Raw genomic sequence first — 16,777 nt, 5'->3', positions numbered from 1 at the left:
CAGCTCCCCTGATCTGCCTGTTTGCTCCAATCTGGGATCAGGCTGACCTGGGGGCTACCTGTCTCACCTCAGAGTCACTCCCAAATTTATTTATTAAAAATATTTGTATACTACTGTTCATTTAAAAAATCAAAGCAGTTTACAACATATATAAATGCCCAATAAAACCACATGCAATTTAAAATCAGAAATCATTAACTATCTATTGCAGAAAGATATCCTCAATTGCCTGCATAAACCTGGTGACATAGAAAAGTTTTCAGCAGGTATTTCAATGTCAGAACAGAAGGTGCCTGCTGAATCTGTATTGGCAGAGCATTCCACAGGACTGGGCCGGCTCAATTTATTGTTGTTGTCCAATGAGCCTTACCAACTTGGGGGATAACTAGTGATGCTCCTGCAGATGATTCCAGTGATCGAGCTGGGATATAAGGGTTCAGGAAGTCCCTAAGGTACCTTTGGCCTAAGTGGCTCAGGGCTTGGTAAATTAATGCAAGGACCTTGAACCTGACTTGGTAGTAGATGGGAAGCCAGTGGAGATGTTTGAACAATGGTACCACATATTGTTGGCCATATACCCCCATCAGCAGTATGGCCACTACATTCTGCACCACCTGGAACTTCCAAACAAGCCAAAGGGCAGCCCCACATAGAGCACATTGCAGTAATCCAGCCTCAAATAAGTTTATGGGCAGGGCTAATGTTTAATTACATTAAAAAACCATAAATTAAACATACAGGGAGAGGGAGACATTGCACCTCTTTCCCCCATTCCTGACCAAGGCCGGGGGTCAATTCTGCAGGGTACTGTTTTGCAAGCAGTTTTCCTTCAGTACCTGCACCCCACAGAATCTATCCCTCCTCTCAATAGCTGTGGGGCAGTGCTCAGAGAGGAAGGAGGTCTGCAGCATTGGTCCTGCCTTCTCAGCCTTTTGTGGGGTTTCCATCTAACGGCTGACTCTTTTTACTGCTTGATGCCTTGCCGTCTGACAGCCCCAGATCACTCTGGGTCATCCAATCCAACCCATAGCAATCTGGCTGTTTCAACCTGACTTGGCTGAGGCCCCAAAACCTCCAAATAAGCCCAGTTTTGCTCAGTCGAATCCTTTGTATAGCCCTACTTTAAACAAAAAAACCCAACTCCTAGCTTAGATATAAACGGGAGCATAGATCCCGTAAGTGTGATTTGGTTGTAACCAGGATGTTCACTTCTTCAATTAGAATCAGCACATTGAGAAAGGGAGCTAATAAACAGCAAGCAGAGCTTGGAAAAGTTACTTTTTTAAACTACAGCTCCCATCAGCCCCAGCCAGCATGGCCACTGGATTGGGCTGATGGGAGTTGTAGTTCAAAAAAGTAACTTTTCCAAGCTCTGCAAGTACCGACCTATGCCAAAAGTTTCACATTTCCTGCAAATTCTGCAAGGAGAAGAAAAATAGCCCTAGAAGTGAAATTACTGTAAATTAGTATTTGCGATGCTGAAAGCTTTCCTCGTTGAATACACTGTTGAATGCATTCTGTTTTGGCACGAACTTTCCTTTTCATGTCTTTTATGAATAAATCTACTCTTTTTCTCCCCCCCCAAGTAGCCATTATACTACAGATACTTCCTGTGTTTTGTTTTATTTCCACTATGAACTTTGCAGTATTTAAGCCTAAGATCAATCAAAGTAAAGTGCTGCTTCGTCTCCTTCACTGCAACATGCCATGGATCTGTAATGCAAGACTCTAGGTTTGGTGCCTTTCCCTGTTGTACTAGGTTGTTGTTGCTCTGCTGCAATGCAGCTGTGCTGCTGCCGCTGTAAGTGGTCAAAGGGTACAGCTACAAGCTCAGTGGATGTCAGTGACACAAAGGGCCAATAGTGTTCCCCCTGAGCTTATGAAGCTAGAACTAGGGGGGGGGGATGACACCATTAAGACCTTTCCTACCTTCGACACTGCTTGCTTATATAGCCACAAGTAGGGACATCAGGTTATTTGGCCCTATTAGAGCTGATCTCTCTGTTCTTTTTACTGTGCACAAGCCTTCATCAGTCATTACCACCAAGTTTACGTCTCCCTCCCCCTGAATCTTAAGGGGAAGGGAGACATAAACTTGGTAACAACTGATGAAGGCTTGTGCACAGTAATGGGAACAGAGAGATCGGCTCTAATAGGACCCAGTAACAGTTCTCAGAAAAATGTAGTAAGGAAGCCAAGCCATAAATCACATGGTCTTTGATGTCTGTATACTAATGCACAGAGCATGGGAAACATGCAGGACAAACTTGAACTCTTAATAAAGGAGGGCAATTACGACTTTATAGGCAGAGCTTGGAAAAGTTACTTTTTTGAACTACAGCTCCCATCAGCCTAATCCAGTGGCCATGTTGCCTAGGGCTGATGGGAGTTGTAGTTCAAAAAAGTAACTTTTCCAAGCTCTGTTGATAGGTATAACTGAAACTTGGCGGGATGACTCCCATGACTAGAATACAGCAATTGAACGATATAACTTGTTCAAAAAGAACAGAAAGAATAAAAAGGGAGGTGGAGTCATGCTACATGTTAAAAATATATATCCCTGCACAGAAATACAGGAAGATGAGCTTGGTAGTTAATTAATGGGGCAAAAGGAATTAATGGGGCAAAAGGAATGTGGTGCTTGGAGTCTACTACCGACCACCCAATCAAGGAGAAGATGAGAATGTAACTTTTGAAAAGCAAATTGCCAATGTTTTGAGGAGGCATGATGTAGTAGTAATGGGGGACTTCAATTATCCCGATACCTGTTGGGAGACAAATTCTGCCAAACATGGCCCCTCCAATAAATTTCTAACTTGTGTTGGAGATAACTTTCTGCTACAGAAAGTGGAGGAAGCAACCAGAGGATCAGCTATCCTGGACTTGATTCTAAGCAATAGAGATGATTTGGTGGATGAAGTGGCAGTTACGGAAACTCTGGAGAAAGTGACCACACCATACTTGAATTCTTGCTTTTAACAGGAGCAAAAGCTGAGAGTAGTCATATGTGCATCCTGGAATTCAGGAAAGCTGATTTTATTAAACTCAGAACAATTGTAACTACGGTTCCATGGCAAGCGACCCTAATGAGAAAAGGAGTCCAAGATGGGTGGGAGTTTCTAAAAATGGAAATTCTAAAAGCGCAATGGCAAGCAATTCTAACAAGGAAAAAAGGAGGGAAACAGTTGAAGAAAGAAATATGGAAAACTAAACAATGGCCCACAGACTGGAAGCATTTGTTATACATCCCAATTCTAAAGAAAGCTTTCAGGGAATGCAGTAATTATTGAACTATTGCCTTAATATCCCATGCAAGTAAAGTACTGCTCAAGATTCTACAAGAAAGGCTCTTACCATATATGGAGCAAGAAATGCCAGACATCCAAGCTGGATTTAGAAAGGGAAGAGGCACCAGAGATATTGCAAACATACGTTGGATAATGGAATGGAGCAAGGAATTTCAGAAGAAAATCACCCTGGGCTTTATAGTTTACAGTAAAGCCTTTGACTGTGTAGATCATGAAAAACTATGGAATGCTTTAAAAGAAATGGGCGTGCCACAGCATCTGATTGTCATGATGCGCAACCTATACTCTGGACAAGAGGCTACTGTAAGGACAGAATATGGAGACACCGATTGGTTCCTAATCGGAAAGGGTGTGAGACGGGTGCATTTTATCACCCTATTTGTTTAATCTATACACAGAACATACCATACGGAAAGCGGGATTGGACCAAGATAAAGGAGGTATGAAAATAGGAGGGAGAATATCAATAATTTAAGATATGCAGACAATACCACGCTATTAGCAGAAACCAGTAATGATTTGAAACGAATGCTGATGAAAGTTAAAGAGGAAAGCACAAAAGCAGGACTACAGCTGAACATCAAAAAGACTAAAATAATGACAACAGAAGAATTATGTAACTTTAAAGCTGAGAATGAGGACATGGAACTTGTCAAGGATTATCAATACCTTGGGCACAATCATTAACCAAAATGGAGACAATAGTCAAGAAATCAGAAGAAGGCTAGGACTGGGGAGGGCCGCTATGAGAGAACTAGAAAAGGTCCACAAATGCAAAAATGTATCACTGAACACTAAAGTCAGGATCATTCAGACCATGGTATTCCCAATCTCTATGTATGGATGTGAAAGTTGGACAGTGAAAAAAGTGGATAAGAGAAAAATCAACTCATTTGAAATGTGGTGTTGGAGGGGAGCTTTGTGCATACCATGGACTGCAAAAAAGACAAATATGGATGATAGAACAAAGTAAACCAGAATTGTCACTAGAAGCTAAAATGATGAAACTGAGGTTGTCATACTTTGGACACATAATGAGAAGACATGATTCACTAGAAAAGACAATAATGCTGGGAAAAACAGAAGGGAGTAGAAAAAGAAGAAGACCAAACAAGCGATGGATTGATTCCATAAAGGAAGCCACAGACCTGAACTTACAAGATCTGAACAGGGTGGTTCATGACAAGTGCTCCTGGAGGTCACTGATTCATAGGGTCGCCATAACTCATAATCGACCTGAAGGCACATAACAACAACAAACGTCCCTTGTAGACTGTGGGAATGTTGTGAACATAATATATCTTGACTTCAGCAACGCATTTGACAAAGTGCCCCATGATATTCTGATTAGCAAGCTAGCTAAATGTGGGCTGGACAGAACAACTCTCAGATGGATCCACAGTTGGGTCCAGAACTGTACTCAAAGAGTGCTTATCAATGGTTCCTTCTCAAACTGGGCAGATGTAATGAATGGGGTACCACAGGGCTCAGTCCTGGGCCCAGTGCTCTTCAACATTTTTTTAACAACTTGGATGAGGAGGTACAGAGCATGCTTATCAAATTTGCAGATGATACAAATTGGGGGGTACAGCTTATACCATGGAAGACAGTAACAAAATTCAAAGGGACCTTGATAGGCTGGAGCATTGGGCTGAAAACAACAGAATGAAATTCAACAGGGATAAATGCAAAATTCTACACTTAGGAAAAAGAAACCATATGCACAGTTATAAGATGGGGATACTTGGCTCAGCAATACAACATGTGAGAAGGATCTTGGGATTGTCGTTGATCACAAGCTGAATATGAGCCAACAGTGTGATGTGGCTGCAAAAAAGGCAAATGCTATATTAGGCTGCATTAACAGAAGTATAGTTTCCAAATCACGTGAAGTATTAGTTCCCCTCTATTCAGCACTGGTTGGGCTTCATCTTGAATACTGCATCCAGTTCTGGTCTCTTCACTTCATGAAGGATGCAGACAAACTGGAACAGGTTCAGAGGAGAGGGCAACAAGGATGATCGGGACTGGAAACAAAGTGCTTTGAAGAGAGACTGAAAGAACTGGGTGTCAGCTTCAGGGCTGGGGGCTGGGCAGTAACGAAGCAGCCGGCAGTTAGCTGGGCAATAAATCAGTCAAGGCCAGGCAGATAACGGAGGCTGGCTGGCAGGCAGAAGAAAGGCTTGACACACTAACCAGTAGCAGTGTCCAAGAGCGTTGTCCATGTAGGGAAGCAGAGTTCAGAAAGCCAGGGGTCCAGTCTGAAGGTCTAGAGGCTAGCAACGGTGTTACACGTGAGGGGTCACAACCGACGTTGTAGTCAGCAGTCTGTTGCAGCCATGAACTGCCTTTTATAACAGACTCCCTGTGCCCATGATTACTCTCCCAGCTGCTCAGGGCTGCTTGTTCTTAAACGACCAGACCTCTTCCTTCGTTGCTGTGCTACTCGCTGGCGTCTCCTTTCTGCAGGGGGGAGGGGAGCCTCCTGTTCATACCCAGAATCCAATTGAGGGGCTTCAGCCAGGTCCTCGACATTCTCCAGCTGGGGAAGAGCTGGAGTTGTGTCCTCAGGGGTTTCACTAGTTCCTTCTCCTGGGTCTGCCAACTGTGCCTCTTCCTCTTCCTCTGAGTCCTCTGAAGGGGCCATGACACTGGGCACGTTTAGCCTGGAGAAGAGAAGACTGAGGGGAGATATGATAGCACTCTTCAAGTACTTGAAAGGTTGCCACACAGAGGAGGGCCGGGATCTCTTCTCGATGGTCCCATAGTGCAGGACATGGAATAATGGGCTCAAGATGCAGGAAGCCAGACTTTGACTGAACATCAGGATAAACTTCCTCACTGTTAGAGCCATACGACAATGGAACCAATTACTAGAGAGGTAGTGGGCTCTCCAACACTGGAGGCATTCAAGAGGCAGCTGGACAGCCATCTGTCGGGAATGCTTTGATTTGGATTCCTGCATTGGACAGGGGGTTGGACTTGATGGCCTTATAGGCCTCTTCCAACTCTACTATTCTGATTCTTTGATTCTAGGTTGCTGCTCTTTTCTAGACTGGCCTGAGCCAAAATGGTCCCTCCCAATTTCACCCCCCCACACACAAGATAGATTCAAAAGATATAAAGAGGAGCTATTTCAGAGGCTATTTCAGAAATGTCTGAGGGAGCGGACTTACCCCTGGTGCTTCCAGGCCTTCTATGTAGCCTCTAATATTTTATCCCATGATTCCTGCTACAGTGAGGACTGGAAGCCTCCCTCACTCTCCTTAGATCCAGAATGATATTGTGATGATATTGACAGTAACATAATTCTGAAGTTGCAGGAGGGAAGCACAGAATCAGAAGGGCCTGTGTGATGTTCTGTTTGCACAGTTGTGCCATGTCAGACAGCAAGTATGAGACCAAATGTTTGAATGTTCTCTTTTTTGGGGGAAGGTTTACCGTACAAAACTAACATGTCAGGAAGTTGGTTAGACTTCCTTTAAGCATGCTAAGGTTTCATTCCTATACAACCAGGGGTTGGGAATCTCAAGCTTGGGGCCAAATGTGGCCCTCCAGGCTTCTCTGTCTGTTCCTCAGGACTCTCCTTATGCTATGCCCCCTCCCCAGGAAAGACCCCTAGCCATTCCCGTGCCATTCCCTCAAGTGCTTTTGCCTGGCTGGAAAGTGTCCTTGAACAGTGATAATGCTTTTTGCTTGCCTGGATGAAGAGGGACATTGGTGTGGGTGTAGGTATTGGTGTGGGTGTAGGTACCTCTGGATTTTGTGTAACTGGAATGTGGCTTACTGTAAAAAAATATGAGTCACATCCGTTGCTCCACTCTTTTTTCCCTCTGGCCACACCCACCCCTGGCATGTGACTACTGAAAGGATCCCCGTGAGGGAATGCTGCCCTCAGGCTGAAAAATTTTCCCAGCCATCTTACAGATTTTTTACCTGAGAGAATGTCCCAAGGTTCACACTGAATTCAGTGGGACTTAATTCTGAGTAGTCATGCATAGGTTCTTATTGTACATTTCATTGTGTGAAATGAAATGTTTCAATATAAGAGGAAAATGTTCATACATTTCAGAGCCAGCTCCAGGAGTACCTTGGCAAGGTATCATCCAGAGCCCCGCTCTCCCACAGTGGTGGGTCAGCTTCCCTAGGGCAGCTTTCATAGTGGGGCCCTGGGTAGGGATATAAGAAGGCATCATTTTACATTCCACCCTCTATTCATTGCATGTAGCACTGTCTCCATTCTGCTGCAGGTTGTCTTCCACTGCCACTGTGGTGAAATTATGTAACTTAGGAAAGTTAAATAATAAATTAATGTCGGCATTATGTTATTCTACCCCTTTCATTTCAGTGCAAAGGAAACACAATGCAAATGGGGGGAAAGGTGATCAATTGTGTATCATTTGCTTACTAAAAAATATCAGTGGTAAATACCAATCATATTTGCTGGATTGATTGGTGTTCTGGACATGGGACGAATAAGAGAACATTGGCAAATTCCACTCCTATTTCGGTTTTCAGCAGAATTCTCTGACATCACAAGTCCGGGGGGCAGGATGTTACTTAGCCATGGTGGCTATGCTTTTCCTTCACAGTGTCTCAGAAGCTGAGTCAATTTCTGTGGCATTATATAGCAGGAAAAACATGACTTCTGTCACAAAAAACCCACTGCAGATCCATGCTTTGTGCCATGTTTTTTTTTCCCCCAGTGTGTTTTTCCACTAATGTTGTGGAGGTTCACTCAGATTTGGGGGCATTGTCAAAAGCAAAGATGGCCATCTGTAGCAGGTAACAAGATTAAAAAAAAGAGGTTGCAAGGCAAACCTTTATGGTGGACCATGCTGCCAGGGTTCAGACCTTAAACCTGAGATCTCCTCAGAGGAGAAGCAAGGGGAGCTGTACCCTCAGGCAGATCTCCACACTCCCAATGATCCTGAGGAGCCATCCAAGTTGGGCTTCTCTGTCCCGGGATTGGAGGTCTGCACACCAACTGCCTGAGTGCCTGCTTTATTCTTATCCCCCCCATCTCCCCCAAGGACACAGGGGCAAAGGAGATGGCAAGCCAGGCAGGGATTTCAGAACTGCCAACAAAGTGCCAAGCTAACTGCTAGTGAGGTTACTCAGGAGTAGGAGAAAGCATATGGAAAACACCTGCTTGGATCAGGACATAGTTGAGAACCAGGAAGGGTGGGGACTCCATCTCCTATATAAGCTCCCAGTCAGAGCTGCTTCATTGTTGAAGCATCAACTCTCTTCCAAGTTTCAGTCTTCTTGACCTGGGAAAACAGACACCTGCTGAGGTCCCAGGATCTCCCTAAGGATGTCATGTAGTGACGTTGGTGGGCCTTTTCCATGTTGATCTCCCTAACTATGTGAAGTGGTAGAATCCGGCAACATACATATCACACAAGGCTGCTAAATCTATGTCCATCTCTTAGCTGGGAATACTGACACATTCATGGGGATCGTAAAGCTGTGGATTATTTCTTGCCTCATAAGAGCTGTGGTATTGTTATCAAAATACACTTCAGAGTTGGCACAAGCCCATCCATGTGTCATATTTTCACTAGGAAGATTATCCAACTTGGTCCAAGTTCCCGCCCTGGAGAAATTGGCAAGAAAGAGGGGCCTCTCTGGTTTGAATTCAAAAAGGGATTTATTCTAGGACTCACAGAGGAAATTTTTTTTAAAAAACCTCCTGAGGTTTGCAAACAAATCAGGATCAGTTATGTGACATGATATAATGGGCAGCCCAATCCTAAGGGTTTGGGAAACATTTCCGACAAGGAGGAAAGGAATCCTCCTTTGTTCAAAATGTACTTTGTTTTAGCATAGGCCATAACAAAGGTGCAGCAAGATACAAGAGGATAAACTCTGTAACCAAAATCAAGATTGTCATAGTGATTGAACTGATGTACAAGTGGCCCAGTGCAAAGGAGTACATATTTATCTTTTTGTTTAATCTCATATGTTCTGGCCAGTTATTATGCACTCCTAACATTTGAGAGAGGAATGTGTTACATACATACTGGGTTCCTATTTTGTATTGCTTCCTTGCTACTTAAGAACATAAGAATAACCCAGCTAGATCAGGCCAGTGGCCCATCTAGGCTAGCATCCTGTTCTCACAGTGGCCAAACAGATGCCCATTATGGGAAGCTCACAAGGAGGACATGAGTGCAAGACCACTCTCCCCTCTTGAGGTTTCCAGCAACTCAGAAGCATACTGCTCCTGACCTTGGAGGCTAGTAGCCATTGATGCCCTTATCCTCCATGTATTTGTCTAATTCTCTTTTAAAGCCATCCAGGTGGGGGGCCATCACTAATTCTTGTGGGACTGAGTTCTATAGTTGAACTGCCCTTCTGTAGTTACTTGTGGTTTTCTTTTTGTTTGTTTGTTTGTTTGTTTTGGTGGATAGCTATTTCTGTTGGGAGGGTTATCTTGCTTAAGGTTACTGTTGTTGCTTCCCTTCCACAGGTAATAGCACCGGGGGGGGGGGATTTCTCGGGAACATAGGGAACTGCCTTATACCATGTATGGCCTATCTATTTCAGTAGTGTCTTTACTGACCAGCAGTGGTTTCCAACAAAGATCTTTCCCACCTCTACCTGGAGATGTTATGGATGGCATCTGGGACCTTTTGCATGTAAAATATGGGCTCTGCCACTGAGCTATGGCCTTTCATCATTTCCACTGGGGAAAGGGGGGAAAGGTTAACACCCCTGCCGACATCATGGCTCTGTTTCAAACTGAGCTGTATCTGGCTACTTTTTAATCTAAAGAAAAGGATGTTGTGAGATCCAGTCCCAGAGTTCCTGTGTCACAAATAGTTTGTCTCTCTTAAAAAAAGTATTGATAGTAATTTCTACCTAGAGCAACTCAAGTTCTGTAATATCCAAATCTGGACTCTGCAAATGATGTAGGATTGTACCCAGTGTTAGTCAGCCTCAGAGCAGGTCCACATGACTAATGACTGGGCATGACTAATTTATGTCCATAAATTGCATTGGATCTCTGAGTAAAATATCTGCAGTACATTTATAGCACTGCTATACCACTTGAAACAGTCATGTCTTCCCCCAAAGAATCCTGGGAAGTGTAGTTTGTGAGGGGTGATGAGAGCTGTTGGAAATAGACTGCCTTCAAGTCGATCCCAACTTATGGCTACCCTATGAATAGGGTTTTCATGGTAAGAGGGGGTTTACCATTGCCTCCCTCTGAGGCTAGTCCTTCCCAGCTGGCTAGGGCCTGCTCAGCTTGCCACAGCTGCACAAGCCAACCTCTTCCTTGTCCTCAACTGCCAGCTGGGGGCAACTGGGCTCCTTGGGACTATGCAGCTTGCCCACAGCTGCACAGCACGTAACCCCTGAGCCACTCACTGTGGGGGTGATCTTTAGCTGGCCCTTTACATCCAGGAGACACAAGCAGGGATTTGAACTCACAGACTCTGGACTCCCAGCCAGGCTCTTCTCCCCACTGTGCTTTACCAGGAGACCCCTATTTCCCTCACAAAGCTACAATTCCCAGAGTTCCCTGGGAAGACAGGTTGATTGTTAAACCACTCTGGGAACTGTAGGTCTGTGAGGCAGAAAGGGTTCTCCTAATAACCTCAGCACCCTTAACAAACTATGCTTCCCAAGATTCTTTGGGGGAAGCCATGGTATGATACTGCTATAAGTGTGTAGTGCAGATAGGGCCAAAGACAAGCACAACAGCAACTAATGAAATCATGATTATATAATAGAAAGCCACTTACAAACCCAGTATCGGGGGAGGGGGGGAGGGGAAGCCACAGACAGCAGCTTCTGCCCATATAGAGCCAATAGCCTGAACAAACAGTCTCCATTGCTCATCCAGAATTCTTTGGGGGAAGCTGTAGATGTTTAAAGTGGTATGGTACTGCTTTAAATATATAGTGCAGATGGGTCCATAACTGGATGCAATCCATAGCATTCTGAAGAATTGGAACAGTATTTATTGTACCATCCTCCAATAACTGTTTAATATTTTGTACATTTTTGTGGCTGGTGAACTGTAGTGTGTGCACACTTATTAATGAGTCCTGATAAAATATTTAAACTGGAGATTACAAACTGCTTCTTTTTGCTTATGTGACTCTGTACCATTTCACGTAGCTGTACACTGATGGCAAAATATCAAGCCATCAGTAAATAAATGTATGTCATTAAATCAGTATATAAATATCTGTCATTTTTCCCAGTGCCTTTTACTTTTTATTCCTTTCTTATCACCCCAGGGTCACAGTATCCCATCTTCCACTGTGTAAACCGAAATTCTCACGAGGAAGTGTCCGAGAGTTACTGTGACATCAGCACCAAGCCCACCCCTGAAGAGGAAGCCTGCAACATCTTCCCTTGCCCTGCCTTGTAAGAGGATGATGGTTATTATTTATGCAGTTCTATCAGTGCTCATGGCATGCTGCAGAGAAAAACAAGAGAGGCCCCTGCCCCAACAGACCCACTCTCAAAGCCAACAAATGGGAAACAGCAGGGGAAGGAGAGGGAGATGGGAACAGGGATAAAGTGGAGGAAAATGTTCTGGTTTGGTGTGTCATGAAAAGGCAGCATGTTGTTAGTTGTTGTTGTTAGGGCTGCAGGAGAAATTCAGTTCAGTTCCTATTTAAAGCCAGATCTATCAGATTTGCAATTTCCAAAACGCTATGAGAACTGAACACAGATACCCTTCAAAATTCACATTTTTCAAAATTTTGTGATGCAGTTCCCCAACCACCAATGCTTACAAAAATGCATGTATTAGAGGAAAATGTGGATAAAAGGAATGTTTTAGTAAAGATAACATACCCAAATGCATTATATTAGGAAAATGTGTACCTTAGGGAAAACTGCATACCAAAATGTGTTTATTAGGAGATGTCAATGAATGTCAATGAATTTTCATGAGGATTTTTTAAAAAAAAACACAAACACAAATTGCTGCAGAAATGCAGGGGACTGAATTTAAGATGGGAAAAATAAGAAACTGAGAGATCCAAAATGTGTGGATCCTTCCAGCTCTAGTTGTTAGTTTAATATATCTTGATTTGCTCCCTGTACATCAGTGGTGGCTGGTGACTCCATGTCAGCCGGGCAGTGGAATCCACTCTGCGTTTTAGTCCAAACTTTCAAGGAGCTGAAGCACCTTGGACAGTACCTTGAAAGTTCAGGCTAAAACTCGAAGTGGATTCCACTGCCCCCCTGACATGGATTCCACCAGCCACCACTGATAAACATTGATTTGGAACCAAATGTTCTCCCAGCGAAAGGCATTTGTGGGATTTTCTGCCTCAAGTGCCCTGGTCTTGGGTACTCTGCACCTTAACTTGTGCTGGGGGCTAGGGAGAGAGAGTGAGAAATGGTTTTTCTGCCTAATGTAGCAAAATGTCTTGGGCTGGCCCTGGGTGACCACCACTGGTTGCTGTCGAAGTCCCCCTCCCCATGCTCCTCAAAAGAAAGCATTTTGGGAAATCTAACATAGTGGTCATCACCATGATAGAGCTTCAACAGCTGCAGTGAAATTCACCTCCTGCCCCATTTCCAAATAGCCCAAACACGCCCCTCCATTTCCATAGCCAGAAAATGGGACTGTGAAAGAGGGAGGGGGCATTCTTGCTCACCTCTAGAGTTTCCAGTGAACCCAGAGTTCAAAGGGGTGATGGTCTGATAAGGCAGCTTCATATCTTCACAAGTAACTTCATTATGACACTGGAAGTGTTTTGGCTAGAATAATGGACAAGGTTGAACCAAACTCGGCAAACATTTTGTACCTCAGGGAAGTGGCTCCTGTTTCATGCAATTTGAACTGGAATTGGATATCCCAAGTACTTTTTCTAGCTGGCACATAGAACGGGGTGGGCGATCTTTTTTTCTGCCCATGGGCCATGCTCTGTGTGCCAGTGGTGGGTGGGAAAAGAAACAACAGTGGATAAAGCAACGAATGAAGATATAACCTTCCTACGGTAGCCTAGTTTCCAGGCCAGCAAGGTGCATTATGGGAGTTGAAGGACACACTCCTGCCAGGTTGTAAAGCTCAAGGAAAGTGTGAAGAAAGGTAAATGAGGGGTATGGCTTAGGAAGAAGGGTGTGCCTAGGGAAGATTCCCAGTGGCCAGATAGAAAGGCCTTGAGGGCCACATTTTCTCTCTGGGCCTAAGGTTCCCCACCCCGATGAGGGATTGAAAGATATGTCAATTTGGGCTCTCTCCATTTCCCTTTTTCCCCAGTCTTAAATTTACTTCTCCACAGTTCTGCAGCAATTTACATTTTTAAAAAAAATCCTCATGAAAATTCTTCAGCATTTTAGTATTGACTTCTCCTAATATACATGTTTTGTATGCAGTTTTGACTAATGTACACATTTTGCAAGCAATTTCTCCTAATAGAATGCATTTTTGTATATTATTTCCATGAATACATATTCATTTTTATGCACATTTCCCCCTTTTTGTAAACATTGGATGGATAACCACAACACAAAATTCTGCTAAGTGCAAATTTCAAAGGATGGCTGTGTTTCGGTTCTCATATCATTTTGGAAAATGTGAATTTGATAGAATTTGGCTTCACATGCAAACGGAATTGAATTTCTCCCCCTCCCTACGCCTGACAGATATTAAATGACCCCCTCTTTTCCTTCACACCTCTCTCAGCTGGGATATAGGGGAGTGGTCAGAATGCAGCAAGACCTGCGGCCTCGGAATGCAACACCGCCAAGTTCTCTGTCGGCAGATCTACGCCAACCGCTCCCTCACAGTCCAGCCTCACCGCTGCCATCACCTGGAGAAACCAGAGACCACAAGTACGTGCCAGCTGAAGATCTGCAGCGAATGGCAAATTCGGACAGAGTGGACATCGGTAAACAGGAATGTTTCACAGTGTGACACACACCCCATGGAGACTGATAGCTCCAATGTCAGTGGGGCAGTGAATCTGCTCTGGGTTTTAGTCCGAACTTTCAGGTGCACCTTAGACAGGTCCTTGAAAGTTCTGACTAAAACCCAGAGCAGGTTCATTGCCCCACAGACATCCAAGCCATCCGTCTCCACTGTCCACCCCCCTCCCCATGGGTTTATTTTTTTCAGGAGCAATTTCTCCTAATAGAATGCATTTTTGTATGTTATTTTCATGAATATATTCGTTTTTATGCATGTTTCTTCCTATTCTAGGCTTTTTGTAAACATTGGTTGGATACCAGCTTTGCAAAATCAGAAGCATTATTCCAGATCAAGGACATGTCCCCCCAGGACACAAACACTCAAAGAGGGTGCAAAGCAAAGAGGGGAGAGAGGGTGTGGCCTGGGTAGAGTCCTGAGGGCCAGAGAGAGACGTGAAGAGATGCATTTGGCCCTCAGGCCTGAGGTTTCCCACCCTTGCCTTAAAGAGTTAGCCACTGAGAGAAATATCACCGTACTGGGAAAGGAGAGAGACCAGCATGCTTGAGTCCACTTTCTTTAAAGGTGCATAATGACAAATGTGGGGAGGTACTCAGCATGTAAAGTACTTTTTACTTGAAGAAAGCATCATTTCTTTTCTTTAACTGATTAAAGTTGTGGAGGCATCGCGTGTGTACATATGAATGGGGGAAGAACTGTGACCTATTAGGTACCGGTGAAAATCAGCAGTGGATGACTAGGGGAAGAGTTAATATTCATTTGTACCCTCTGAAGCTGATGCAGTTTCTGCAGAGGTCAAAAATCGGAGAAAACTTACCCATATTCACAACACCAAGTGGGCTATGTGGGTGGCCCCATTTCCTTGCCAAAGAACTGCATGCGGCAGATGTGATCCCCCTTTAGTCAAGCTATTAAAGACTAAATAGATTAACAGGACTTATAGTTTCCTGTCCCAGAAGCATATGGTTGGGTGAACTCCCTTGAGTCACCTGTACTGTCTACTATGCAATCTTATTTCAACATTTTCCTAAGCACTGGGATCTTCATGGCGCATAAGGCCTTATCGATAAGACTATTGATGCCTACTATCCACTGTTGGTGGCAGTATGCCTCCCAGTACCAGCTGTTGGGACCCACAGCGAGGAGAGTGCTGTTGTACTCAAGTCCTGCCTGCAGGCTTCCCATAGGTATCTAGTTGAACAGGATGCTGGACTAGATGAGCCTTTGGCCTGATCCAGCAGGACTCTTCGAATGTTCTTACAAATTATGTTTGTCATTGGGATGTCCTGTCAGCAACAACTAATCCATCGTGATGAGGCAATTGGAAATACTTACTATGAGGATAAGGGCCATTGTGTTTTGAGTCTCTAAACTGCTGCTCCACCTTCCAGGCACCTAAATGGGATGGTGTTGAAACTCATATGTTGATCCATGTGGTGGATAGCCCTCAATGTTACATTAGAGTGGAAGATGGAAAAGATGCCATCGGGAAGCCGTGTTCACAATATTATAGAATCATAGAATCATAGAATAGTAGAGTTGGAAGGGGCCTACAAGGCCATCGAGTCCAACCCCCTGCTTATTCGTGCTCTGACTCTAAAATATAATCTGGATTCCTTCCAGTCTGCAGCAGCAACCTCATACAACACATCATTGCGGGAGGGAGTGGTTCCAGGCGCCTTGAAAGAGGCGGTGATCCGACCACTCCAGAAAAAGCCCATCGTGGACCCATTCGTTTATGACAACTACCGACCGGTTGCAAATATCCCCTTTTTAGGGAAGGTGGTTGAGAGGGTTGTGGAGCAGCAATTGCAAGTACTCTTGGATGAAACAGATTATCTTGACCCATCCCAGTCTGGGTTCAGGCCTGGTATGGGACTGAATTGGCCTTGGTTGCCCTGATGGATGACCTTTATCGGGAGAAGGACAGGGGGAGTGCGACCCTGTTATTCTTACTTGATCTCTCAGCAGCTTTTGGGCCGACTTGGTGAGATGGGTATTGGAGGCACTGTTTTATAGTGGTTCCGATCCTATCTCCAAGGTCGCTCTCAGAGAATAGCATTGAGTGACTGTCTTTCGGCCCCCTGGCAGTTGTGCTGTGGGGTGCCGCAGGGTACCATCTTGTTCCCCATGCTGTTTAACATCTATATGAAGCCCTTGGGAGCAGTCATCAGGAGCTTTGGGGTGAGGTGTCAGCAGTATGCTGACAATACCCAGCCCTATTTCTCTGTAACATCTGAATCAGGAGAGGCCGTGCAAGCCCTGGACTGGTGCCTGGACCCGATGGTGGGCTAGATGAGGGCCAATAAACTGAGTCTGAATCCTAGCAAGACAGAGTCACTGTGGGTTGGTAGTTCCTGAGTTCAGATAATCGGTCTGTTGCCTGCTGTGGATGGGGTTGTACTCCCTCTGAAAGAGCAGGTCCGTAGTCTGGGGGTGCTCCTGGATCCATCTTTGTTGCTAGAGGCCAGGTGACCTCTGTGGCTTGGAGTGCCTTTTACCAGCTTCGGCTGATAAGACAGCTGCGGCCATTTCTGCACCGGGATAGCCTGACCACTGTTGT

General features: G+C 44.6%; 1 protein-coding gene across 7 annotated transcripts in view; it reads left to right on the top strand.

Moving 5' to 3' along the window:
* Positions 1–16,777, top strand: part of THSD4 (thrombospondin type 1 domain containing 4) — a 699,350-nt gene that overhangs the window by 610,660 nt on the left and 71,913 nt on the right. For all 7 annotated transcript variants that reach the window (XM_061595164.1, XM_061595167.1, XM_061595165.1 and 4 more), the window contains 2 exons: positions 11,564–11,693; positions 13,972–14,176. In XM_061595164.1, coding sequence (XP_061451148.1) covers positions 11,564–11,693; positions 13,972–14,176 — 335 coding nt within the window. The remainder of the gene's footprint in view (positions 1–11,563; positions 11,694–13,971; positions 14,177–16,777) is intronic.

Source organism: Rhineura floridana, chromosome 14 (genome assembly GCF_030035675.1).
Source record: "Rhineura floridana isolate rRhiFlo1 chromosome 14, rRhiFlo1.hap2, whole genome shotgun sequence".
In the NCBI taxonomy this organism is placed as follows: domain Eukaryota; kingdom Metazoa; phylum Chordata; class Lepidosauria; order Squamata; family Rhineuridae; genus Rhineura; species Rhineura floridana.
This window is presented reverse-complemented; position numbering and strand designations above follow the sequence as displayed.